This window comes from Ursus arctos, unplaced genomic scaffold (genome assembly GCF_023065955.2).
Source record: "Ursus arctos isolate Adak ecotype North America unplaced genomic scaffold, UrsArc2.0 scaffold_9, whole genome shotgun sequence".
Taxonomy (NCBI): Eukaryota; Metazoa; Chordata; class Mammalia; order Carnivora; family Ursidae; genus Ursus; species Ursus arctos.
Window position 1 is genome coordinate 63,830,231 of NW_026623111.1, and position 13,029 is coordinate 63,843,259.

Consider the following 13,029-nt stretch of genomic DNA (forward strand, 5'->3'; position numbering starts at 1 on the left):
TTCCTTTGTCATAGATTAATTGACCATATAAGCATGGGTTTATTTCTGGGCTCTCTATTCTGTTCCATTGATCCATGTGTCTATTTCTGTGCCAATACCATACTGTTTTGATTACTATAGCTTATATGTGGAATCTCAAAAATAAAACAGATGAACAAACAAAACAGAAACAGACTCATAAGTACAAAGAGCAAACTGGTGGTTGCCAGAGGGCAGGGTTTGGGAAGAGCGGGCAAAATAGGTGAAGGGGAGGGGCACCTGGGTGGCTCAGTTGGTCGAAGCAACCCACTGTTTGGCTCAGGTCATGATCTCAGGGTTGTGAAATCAAGCCCCATGTAGGGCTCATGCTCAGTGCAGTGTCTGCTTGAGATTCTTTCCCCCTCCCTGTACCTCCCCCTCTGCTCCTCTCTCTGCTCTCTCTCTCTCTCTCTCTCAAATAAATAAATAAATAAATAAATAAATAAATAAGATCTTTTAAAAAAATAGGTGAAGGGAATAAGAGGTACAAACTTCCATTTATAAAATAAATCACAGAGGGGCGCCTGGGTGGACAGTCGGTTAAGCATCTGACTCTTGATTTTGGCTCAGATCATGATCTTAGGTTGTGAGGTGGAGCCTGCTTAAGATTCTCTCTCTCCCTCTCTCCTGCCCCTCCCCTGCCCTCCCTCTAAAAAAAACCGCACAGAGGTGAAAAGTACAGCATAGGGAATATAGTCAATAATGTTGTAATGATGTTGTATGGTGATTGATGGTGGCTACACTTATCATGGTGAGCCTTGAATAACGTACAGAATTGTAGAATCATCATGTTGTACACCTGAAACTAATATGACATTGCATGTCAACTATGCTTCAATAATAAAAAAAAATTAGTAAGATAAAGTAAAATGCAATTAGGAGTATTATATAGAGACATCTCTAATTTTTTTTTAAGATTTATGTATTTATTGCTAGAGAGAGAGCACACAGAGAGCAGAGGAAGGGGCAGAGAGAGAGAAGTCTCAAGCAGACTCCCAACTGAGCACAGAGCCTGACACAGGGTTTGATCTCACAGCAATGAAATAACGACCTGAGCCAAAATCAAGAATTGGGTGCTTAAGGGACTGAGCCACTCAGTCACCCCTATCTATATATAGCCTTCTTGAACCCTCCCATGCTGCACCTTTGTCCACACAGGGTAGAGTCCAACCCCCTAACATAATGAGCTTTCTTCTGACTATATTTCTAGTCATAGCTCCAAGGGATCACAATCTTGCAATGTATAAATCTCAAAAAATACCGAACTATTTGTAGGTTTCCAAAATACGTATTGCGTTATTTCACACCTTTACACATGCTGTTCCCTCTCTTTTTCCTTGCCCTAGAAAACTTCTACTCACTCATCAAAACCCAACTCAAGAGTCATCTCCTCATTGCCCAGACTGAGTTTATCACTCTCTTATCTCTGCCAACCCTGCAACTTTTATTGATTGATTTATTCAACAAATATCTTTTGAGGATCTACTGTCTGCCAGGCTCTATATGAAGAATTAAGAATATGATGATGAATAGTTACCTACAACCCTAGCAAACAAGCCCTCAGCCTTATTTAAATTAATACTATTTATTTGAGCAAAGCAATCCTCTACATCATTTTATAGCAGAAAAAAGATAAGGTCACATCAGTTTATATAATCTACAAAGGAGAATCAATAAAGTAAATCGTTATCTAAGATTGCATTTGTATTTTATGAAAGTTCTAACACAAGAGCTCAGATAATACTGTCCAAGCCATTTAGATTCATTCAATATTCACTAAAAAGTGTTCTTCAGGGGCCTATTATATACAAAACAATATGTTGGTCATCTTCAGTAATAAAAGAATATAAGATATTTGCCACAGCTTAATCTACTGAAGAAGACAGATTTATATAAACTTAACTGCAATATTAAGTGTGGATTAAGTATCGCAATAGATGGATAAAGCATAACAGCCAAACAGTGGAGAACTGACATTACATTCTTACAAAGAATTTTAAAATGGCAGTTATAAAATTACATAATCAATATTAACTCGTTCTGTTGTATTAGGAAGCATGTGTAGGGGCACCTGGCTGGCTCAGTCAGAAGAGTGTATGTCTCTTGATCTCAGGGTCATGAGTTTGAGCCCCACATTGGGTGTAGAGATTACGTAAATAAATAAATTCTTTTTTTAAGAAAAGGAAGCCTGTCATAATATTTAAATACCACATGATCAGAGGCCATAGTTGGGGATCAAAACAATTTTATTATGAAAATTAATTTCAAGCATATGAAAAACTTCTAAGAATAATACATCTAATGCCCTTGTAATCATCAGCTTACTTTATCTGACCTAATATTTTGCCATATTTGATAGGGGCCTTTGTTTTTAAAAGAAATAAATTAAACATATGATTAAAGTCTCTGTGTACCTTTCCGAAGCCCATTCCACTCCCACAGCAGAAGAACCACTATCATGAATTTGATGACTCATTTATATGCATGCTTCTATTTGTCTGATAAGTATCTATAGGAACATATGTATCTACATTCTTGGTTTGCATTTTTAACTTTATATTTGTGACAGTATAATATACATATAATGAATTAAAACCTGAGTTTTTAGTTCAACGTTATGTTTATGAAATATATTCATTTGGACACACTTAGCTCTAATTTATCAATGTAATTTCTGACAGCATATCATTACTATTTAAATAAACACAGTGTACTTATCTTTACTCCTTTTAATAAACATTAATGTAGATTCCAACTTTATCATGAGCAATACTGCCTTGAACACTCTTATTCATGTCTCTTGGCACACTTTTGCAAAACTTTTTTTTTTTAGATTTTATGTATTTATTTGAGAGAGAGGGAGACCACGCGCACACAGGGGAGGGGCCGAGGGAAGGGCAAGCAGATTGGTTGCTGATGGCGGGGCCTGACCCTGCTGGATCTTAGAGACCCCAAGATCATGACTGAGTCGGCAGAAGTCAGACACTGACTGAGCCACCCGGGTGCCCCTGCAAAACTATTTCTAAGACAATGATCTGTAAAGTTTTTTGATCATGCATACTTACTTGTAAAATATTCCTGAGAATGCATTTAAATATATGTATCTAAATTATATATTCTTCTATAATAACGTTTTAATAAAGCACACAGAAAAATAGAAATAAAAGAATGGGATGAAGATGAAATAAAATATTAGATGATTTGGTTTTTTAAGAAGAAGAAAGCTGTTCCTCTCTGATTAAGAAAATAATAATGTATTTTAATGATAGTAATTTTGATTAAAAGTCAGATCTGATTATAATCACTATTTATCTCTAAATATGCAGATGGAGTACTCAAACTAGAGCAAAAATATATCCTCTTTGCCATGTTTTTGTTGTTCATGTTTGCCTTATTGGTATAATTTTAAGTTTATCTATTTAAGTAATCTCTACACTCAACGTGGGGCTCAAACTCAGGACCCTGAGATCAAGCGTTCCACGCTCTTCTGACTAAGCCAGCCAGGTACCCCTTAGTTGGTATAATTTTTAAGCCACATGTCTACTTTTTAGTTCAGTTAAAACTAAATAATATGGGTGCCTGGGTGGCTCAGTTTGTTAAGCATTGACTCTTGATTTCAGCTGAGGTCATGATCTCAGGATTATGAGATCGAACCCCACGTCAGACTCTGTCTGGGCTTGGAGACTACTTAAGTTTTCTCTCTTTCCCTCTCCCTTTGCCCCCCACCCAACTGTCATGCAAGCTCGCTCTCTCTCTCTCTTAAAAAAAAAAAAAATTGGTTGCCAAATGTTCAAATAGATAATAAATAAGGGAATAAAAATATGTTAAAAAAAGAGAGAACTCCTTCATTTCCCCAGGTTATAAAGAATACTCATATTTTTCCTCAAAGTTTTAAATTCTGGGGGCGCCTGGGTGGCACAGCGGTTAAGCGTCTGCCTTCGGCTCAGGGCGTGATCCCGGCGTTATGGGATCGAGCCCCACATCAGGCTCCTCTGCTATGAGCCTGCTTCTTCCTCTCCCACTCCCCCTGCTGTGTTCTCTCTCTCGCTGGCTGTCTCTATCTCTGTCGAATAAATAAAAATCTTTAAAAAATAAAAAAACAAAAAAAAGTTTTAATTTCTGCTTCTTAAACCTGGATTTTTAAAAAAGATTTTATTTATTTATTTGAGAGAGACAGAGATAGCAACAGAAATAGCAAGAGAGGGCAGGAGCAGGGAGAAGCAGGCTCCCCGCTGAGCAGGGAGCCCTATGTGGGGCTCCATCCCAAGACCCCGGGATCATGACCTGAGCCAAAGGCAGAAGCTTAACTAACTGAGCCACCCGAGGCGCCCCCTTAAACATGGATCTTTAAAAATCTGGAACTTTATTTTTGCACGTAGTATGAGATAGTAATCAAAATTTTATTTTTTTCTGTTCAAAAAACCAGTTTGCCCAAACACCATTTATTGAACAGCTCAGCCTTTCCCATTTGGTTTGTAATGCCAACCCTATCATATATCATGTTTTCATTCTTTTAATTTATATATGCGTATTCTTTTCTACTGGTCTATTTCTTTATCCTTAGACCAGTACTATACTGTTTTAGTTACTGTCGTTTTATAAGAAGTCTTAATATCTTATAGTGCAAGATACTTTTTACTTTCGGAAAATTGTGTTGGTGAGTCTTATTTTCTCTTTTCGTGAAGTTTAAAATCTACATCTCAGGTTACACACACACACACACACAAATTGTTGGAATGTTGGTTGGAATTACATTAATATGGGGAGGATTGACATCTTTAAAATATTGTTTTCGCATCTCTGAACATGCTATGTCTCTTCATTTTTCTAGGTCTCTTTCAAAAGCTTTTTTTGGTTAATAGAAACACAATCAATTTTTGCATACCGATTTTGTATCCTAAATCTTAGTGAAACTTTTCATGGTAAAATTGTTTATCTATGGATTTTTTTGCATTTTCTACATTGAAATTTTATCGTATATACATAATGACTGTATTTTTTCATCCTTTCCAATATGTATTCCTTTTTTTTTAAAGATTTTATTTTTAAGTAATCTCTGTACTCAACATGGCCCTCGAACTCACAACCCCAAGATCAAGAGTCATATGCTTTACCAACTGAGCCGGCTAGGTTCCCCTCTTTTACTTATGTTTTTTTTTTAATTATTATTTTTAATTTTGCTTGTCTTACTATGTTAGCTAGCAGTGCCAGGAAAATGTCGAATAGAAATGGTGATATTTGAAATACTTGTTTTGTTCCCAATTTAAAATGATTATTTCTAATGCTTCCCAAGTAAGTATTAAATTTGCATTCAGATTTTTGATACTTTTTAACAAGTTATACAACTTCCTTTCTATTCTTCATTTGCTAAGAAATTTTATCTTGAAAGGGGGTTGAATTGTATCAAATGCTATTTTTACGTTGAGATAATGCTTTTTCTTCTTAAACCTGTTAATATGATAAATTGCACATTAAATATTTGTGTGCGTTGTAGGATTCAGTTTTATAATTTTACCTTTGTTTCCTCAAAAGATTGACTCTAGCAATGTATAAAAGCTGTATACTATTTGCGGTGTGAGGTTGTATTCTTAAATAATTTTTATAGTCTATCCTGTGCCTATGGTTGGTTTAATTTCCTCATTCCTAAACTCTCTTAATTTTTTAATCAAGTGGGTTTTTTTTTGTCTTTTCAAAGGACCGGATTTTGGTTTATTTATAATTCTGTTCAAAACCTGATGATTTCTAATCCTTTTGCTTCTAGTTCTTTCCAATGCCTGTAGCCAAATGTAAAGTTCTTTTCTGGACGATATTCTGAAACCTGGTTATTTCTTTGCTTCCTTGCCGTCGTGCCTCCCTTTCAATGTAAAGACAACTACCTTGAGGTCATAAGGCTTGGATAGGTAGTTTATATGCCCTTAATCTGATCTCTACCGCAGGGCAGGATCTTTTTATTTTTTTATTATTATTATTTTTATTTCTTTATTTGAGAGAGTGAGAGAGAGAAGGAGCTGGGGGAGGAGCAGAGGGAGAAGCAGACTCCCCGCTGAGCAGGGAGCCTGATGCGGGGCTCGATCACAGGACTCGGGGATCATGACCTGACCCAAAGGCAGATGCTTAACCTACTGAGCCACCCCAGCACCCCAGAATCTTTTTTTTTCCTAACTGGGGTAAAATTAGTATTTTAAAGTATACAATTCAGTGGCATTTTTACATTCACAATGTTGTATACCCAACACCTTACTAGTTCCAAAACATTTTCATCCCCCAAAAGGAAACCTCATACCCATTAATCAATTATTCCCCAGTCCTTAGGAACCACTAATTTGCTTTCTATTTCTATGGATTTACCTATTCTGGCCATCTCATATAAATGGAATCATACAATCTATGATCTTTTGTGTCTGGCTTCTTTCATTTAGCATGATGTTTTTAAGCTTCATCCATGCTGTAACATGCATCTGTGATTCATTCCTTTTTGTGACTGAATAATATTCCATTGTATGGGTTTACCTCTACTTGCTTATCCATTCATCATCAGTTGGTGGACATTTGGGTTATTTCTGCCTTTTGGCTATTGTGAGTAATGCTGTCCTGAGCATTCGTGTACAAACTTTTGTCTGAAAACTTCTTTTCAATTCCTCTGGGTGTATACATAGGAATGGAATTGCTAGGTCATATGGTAATTCTGTGTTTAACTTTTTGAGGTAACTTCCAAACTCTTTTCCACAGTGTCGAACCTAGTAATGTAAGAGGGCGCCCGCCAGCAGTGTAAGAGGGTTCCGATGCTCCCCATCCTCTCCAACACTTGCTCTTTTCCTTTATTTATTTTTTAAAGATTTTATTTATTTATTTGACAGAGACAGCCAGCGAGAGAGGGAACACAAGCAGGGGTAGTGGGAGAGGAAGAAGCAGAACACAGACAGGGGGAGTGGGAGAGGAAGAAGCAGGCTCCCAGCAGAGGAGCCTGATGTGGGGCTCGATCCCAGAATGCCGGGATCACGCCCTGAGCCGAAGGCAGACGCTTAATGACTGAGCCACCCAGGTGCCCCTCCTTTATTTATTTATTTTTTTTGTGATAGCCCTCCTACTGGGTATGAACTAGTATCTCATTTTCTTTTTTGATTAGCATCTCATTTTGATTTGCATTTCCTTAATGACTGATTTCCTTAATAATGTTGAGCATCTTTTCACATGCTTACTGGCCATTTATAGATCTTCTTTGAAGAAAATCTATTCAAGTCCTTTGCCCATTTTTTAATAGGTTGGGGGGGGTTGTTATCGAGGAAGGGCAGAATCTTAATGGGCAATTGTCATTAAACACCTTTTCAATCTTATTTCCTACCGTTCGGACCAAAAAAACCACATCAGCTTATCTAATGTTTCAGTGTTCCACATTTTGACACCCTCTCTATTCCTTTTTCATTTCTTCTTGCAAATCACTATTTGGTACCTTGATAAATGCAGCCAGTAATGAGAACTCACACCACTACCATTCTGTTTTCCAATATTTTCTGCCAAAGTGAGACTCAATAGGCAATTTGTTTACCTTCCAAGTTGTCACAGGAGATAGTAAAACTATCAAATATTTTATTCTGAAGAGCATAGGTCTTTATCTTTCCAGCCCCTAGCAGCAGTTTCTTCACAGGTTTACCTACTCTGATAGTTAAACCAATGCCACATATTTTAGATTCTTATAATAACATCTCATCCTACCACCAATTGCATTAGAGAAACACTAGCTGTACCGACATACCTCAGTTTTCAGTGCTTTAACTAAATAGAGGTTTATTTCTTGGTTGTATAACAGTCTAAGACAGGTTTTCAGTGGGCACACTTTCACATGGTAATCCAGGAACTCAAGCTTTTTCCATTTTGTGACTCTGTCGTTGCCTTGGACTTCAGAGTCTTTCAATTTCAGGTGGCAGATCAGGTTAAACAGGGAGTAGAGGAAGCACATTTGCTTATATCCACTTCAGTCCCAAAGTGATACCCATCACCTCTACTCACAACCTATTGGTAAGAATTAGTCTTAGAGCTTTGCATAAATGCAAGAGGCAGAGAGGGACACAGCATAGGGTGGGCTGAGGAACCTGAGAAATGTGGCCTGAGATTGGAGAGTCTCTTGCCAGCAACAATTCTACATTGTGGAAGGGGAACGCAAGTCTTCAGTGGATAGTTGGCTGTCTTTGTCCCATCTGCACTAAAGAAAATTCTAAAGGAAGTTTTTTGGTAGTTGGAAAATTACCTCAGAGGAAAAGTCTGAGTTTCAGCAAAAAATTAAAAAGCAGAGAAAGTCGTAAAGGTATAGGTAACATTAAATGAATATTTACTGCAGTACAAGTGGGGAGAATTGGTTGGATTCTGGATATACTTTGAAGGTGGAGCAAATCAGAGTTGCTGACAGACTGAATGTGTAGTAAGAAAGAGTTAAGGAAGACTCCAAAGTTTTGAGTTAACAGGAAGGATGAAAATTCAGTATAGTTCCATCGCTCTCCTCATGTGAGCCCAGAGCTTAGCCTGCTATGCCTATGAGCAGTGGAACCCCAAGCCCTGGATGACAGAAGCCAACATCTTCACCCTCCCTAATACAGAGGAACTGCACCATAAGTGCAATTTTTCACTGCTTTTCTAGGTTCCTGCACCAGGCCTTACTCTTACTTTCTTCCAAACTCAGCTATGAATTTAAGTTTGCCTGTTATATTTCATCTAGCACTTCTGAGTAGTAATAGTGGCAGGAGGATTATGGGGTTACCTAATCCACCATATTGCTAGATCTATTAATTTTTTATTAAACTGTGTTTTTTTAAAAACATATTTTATTTATTCACTTGAGAGAGAGAAAAACACAGCATAAGAAGGGAGAGAGGCAGAGGGAGAAGCAGACTCCCCGCCCAGCAGGGAGCCCAACACAAGACTCGATCCTAGGACCTGGAGGTGATGACACGAGCCAAAGGCAGACACTCAACCATCTGAGCCACCCAGGTGCCCCAGATTATATGTCTTTCTTATGGGGGAAGTGGCAACATCTAAATACCATGAAAATATGGCAAAAAACATTTTTTAAGAGATTTTATTTCACTTTATTGCCTTACTTTCTAAACAAATCTCACTTTAATGCACACACAATTACACGAAGAAAAAATGACTTCCTCTTTGAAGCCAGTTGAATAGAGCAGCACAATAAAACATATTTGACTGAAGTATTTGTTTTTCTCACAATATTTTCACACAGCACATAATCATTCTCACTAAAACCTCTTTTTTGCCTAGCAAAAATTAGTTCTCTCTCTCTTTTCCCTTGGTCTTTATGTAAAAGACTCTACTGAATGTCCTTAGGAAGCAGAATTGGCTTTTTAATAAAAACTAGGCCAATAAGCTTTCTCTCAGTCAGCCTACAGGTAAATGTGGGTCATGGACTATAATTTGGCAGATTAAACAGGTACATTTATCTTGGTATACTCTCAAAACTCCAATAAAATGATAGGTAAAGCAATAATTAGGGATTTTAATGTATAAAACACTAGGATAAAAAACAAGAGAGGGGCACCTGAGTAGCTCAGTCAATTAAGCTTCTCTTGATTTCGGCTGGGGTCATGGTCCCAGGGTGGTGGGATTGAGCCCTGCAACAGACTCCACACTCTACAGGGAGTCTACTTGGGATTCTTTCCCTCTCTCTCTCCACTCTCTAAGATAAAATAAATAAGTCTTAAAAAAAAAAAAAAAAACCAAGAGAAAAGACAACAGGTAAGAAATGTCAATAATTTTGGAAACTAGAAAATGGATTGCGAGTGCTTGTTAGCCTCAATAGAGTAGAAAACTCAAAACGTACGTTTGTAGCAGAAGACATTAAGATGCTAATTGATCCGGGCCACGGAACCTTGGAAAGGATCAGAAATTGGAGATACATGGTACTTGTAAAAGTAGACATGCAGTAAAAGTCTAGGAAGAAGAGACTGGGTATAAGTCTCTAAAAGGAACATGTTACCTGTAGAGTTCTTTCCCTACTCTTTACAGCCACATTGCTTCCTCTCCTTATCCCTAACAAAGGATAATAAATGTTATTTTCTAAAGACAATACATCAGAGAGGCTCTGAACAAGGACACCGTGTGCAGTTGAGGCCAGAGTGACCAGCATATTAAAATCAGATGGATTAAGTCAACAATCTTATCCTGAATATCTATATTTTGAATATGGTGGCCATTCCCTAACCTCTGTCTGTCTATTGAGAAATAACAGAAGGTAATTCATCCCTGAAACAAGAATAAAAGCTATATAAAAGCTTATTCACAGAACAAAAGAGATTTTAGTAAAAATTTAAAACTCTGGAATTATTTTAATATAAAGTTGAGATATTCTCTCAGAAAGGAGAGTAAAAAGAGAGAGAGCAAAGATAAGGAAGACAGTGAATCGTCTAAGAGGTCCAACATATGAATAACAGGAGTTTCAGAAAAAGAACATGAAGGACTCAGAGGAGAGAAAATCAGAGTAATACAGGAAACATTCCTAGAAGTAACATGAGTTTCCAGATTGAATGAACAAAACGAGGACCATAGCAGGGCATTTAATCCAGAAATTAAAGAACATCAAAAAGAAAGAGATTTTGAATGTTTTCAGAGAGAGAGAGAGAAAACAAAGGCTTGGCAATTAGAATAGCACCACAGTTCTCAATAGCAATATACAGGTGCTAAAGAAAAATAGAAGAATGTTCTTTGTTATGCACTGTTGGCAATATATCAGTGAGTGGAACATACCAAAACCCCTGCCTTCATGGAGCTTACATTCTCAACAAATAATAAGTAAAATTTACATAATGTGGGGCACCTGGGTGACTCAGTCGGTTAAGCATCCAACTCTTGATTTCAGTTCAGGTCACGATCTTAGGGTTGTGGGATTGAGTCCCATGTCAGGCTCCATGCTGAGAGCAGAGCCTGCTTAAGATTCTCTCTCTCCCTCTCTTAAAAAAAATTTTTTACATAATGCTAGATAAGAGATAAGAAAATTATTTAGAGAAAAATAATGTATTGAAGGGGAATATTATTTTTCTGGGATGGAGATGGGGGTAGTAATTTTTTAAATTAATTTTTTGAGAGAGAGTAAGTGGGCAGGGAGGGTCAGAGGGAGAAGGAGCAGGAGAATCTCAAGGAGACTCCATGCTGAGCACAGAGCCCAATGTGGGGATCCATCTCATGACCTTGAGATCGTGACCTGAGCTAGAATCAAGAGTCGGCTACTTAACCAACTGAGCTACCCGGGTCCCCCATGGGGGGTAGCAAGTTTAAATAGGGTTTTAAGGGACTTAAGTAAAATCATAAAATGAAGATGAGGAAACTGCAGTTCAAAGAGTTAGTAACTTGGTCAAGTCATGGAGTTAATAAAGCTAAAGAAGTACAGCTGAACACAATAAGGAAGGCACCCAGAATCTTGGTGCATCATATTCTAAAAGCTGTTCAGACTTATTGAGACTCTGGGGTTGATCAAAATCAAGCGAAATCTGTTCAGACAGCTCTGAGAAGTACTGACGTGTGCCCATTAATCCAGATACAGAAAGAAAACATTACATGTGTGTTTATTTTTATTTCAGGCCAAAGAATCCCAAAAAACAAGAAAGATTCTTAGGAGGATCTGGTGGAAACACTTCCGAAAGATCGTAGTCATCACTGTGGTAATTCTCCTTTCGATCATCATCATTCTTTTAAGTACAAATGTAATACCAACCTGATCCTCTCTCCCCCCATGCCCAGCAGTTATCAATAAACGGTTGTGTGTACAGAATCCCACAACCAACAATTATGAAAGCATTCTCTGGTAATGGAAGACTGGAGGAAGAGGGGGTTGGATGTTGTTCCCCGTCCCTTCAGTATGTCCTTGTACCTCTGCCATTTCTGTAATCCCATTTGTTTTTTCCCACTGCTCCAGCTACTTCCCCAGCCCCTCTTCCCTTTGTTAAGTTTAGGAGTTCAAACTGTGGAATCAGACCGCTGAAGTTTAACTCGCCTCAGCCACATACCATCTAGGTGACTTTGGACAAGTTATTTAACCTGTGCCCCTGTCTCCTCATCTGTAAAATGGAGCTAATAAGAATACCACATAGTAAGTGCTATCTAAGTGTTAACTATTACTTAATAGGAAAAAATGATTGCATTTGTGGCATTGATTAAATCTCTATTATCTTACCCCTTAGAAGATAAATCACTGTGAACTTATAATTCCCTTAGAAATAGGAATCTTGGGGCGCCTGGGTGGCACAGCGGTTAAGCGTCTGCCTTCGGCTCAGGGCGTGATCCCGGCGTTCTGGGATCGAGCCCCACATCAGGCTCCTCCGCTATGAGCCTGCTTCTTCCTCTCCCACTCCCCTGCTGTGTTCCCTCTCTCGCTGGCTGTCTCTATCTCTGTCGAATACATAAATAAAATCTTTAAAAAAAAAAAAAAAAGAAATAGGAGTCTTAACATGAGTACACAGTCCAGAAATAGACATTCACCTCTTCTACATATTCTTTCATTTGAAATGACAACTCAAACCATTGCTTAATACTACACATTTCCTTGTGTAAAAAATTTTAAATTAGGAAGCTGTATTATTTCCCTAATAAATCACAGGTCCTATTTTACCACCTTAACGGCCTTTTTTTTTTCCACATGATATCCTTCATCCAATAACCTCAAATCGCTAAGATTTCTAATAACCAAAGCATCCAACTCCACTTTACAGTTGTTAACAAGGCTTCATGAGTTGTATTTCCTAAGTGGGAACTTGGAAGTCTAAAGTTGGTTTTAATAATCATTTAGTGAGGTGCCTGGGTGGCTCAGTTGGTTAAGCATCTGCATTCAGCTCAGGTCATGATCTTGGGGTCCTGGGATCAAGCCCCAGATCAGGCTGTGCTTCTCCTTTTCCCCCTGCCCCCCCACCCCCTCTCATGCCCTCTTCTCTCAAAATCTTTTAAAAAAATAAAAATTAAAAAAATAGAAATCATTTAGTGATCCACGGGGAAGAATAAAAGAACAGGGCTTCC

At 37.9% G+C, this 13,029-nt stretch overlaps 1 protein-coding gene across 1 annotated transcript in view; it reads left to right on the forward strand.

Moving 5' to 3' along the window:
- Positions 1 to 11,786, forward strand: part of LOC125280953 (vesicle-associated membrane protein 7-like) — a 29,884-nt gene extending 18,098 nt beyond the window's left edge. Inside the window, exon 4 of the mRNA XM_057309851.1 lies at positions 11,601 to 11,786. Coding sequence (XP_057165834.1) covers positions 11,601 to 11,738 — 138 coding nt within the window. The 3' untranslated portion in view covers positions 11,739 to 11,786. The remainder of the gene's footprint in view (positions 1 to 11,600) is intronic.
- Positions 11,787 to 13,029: the final 1,243 nt, after the last annotated feature.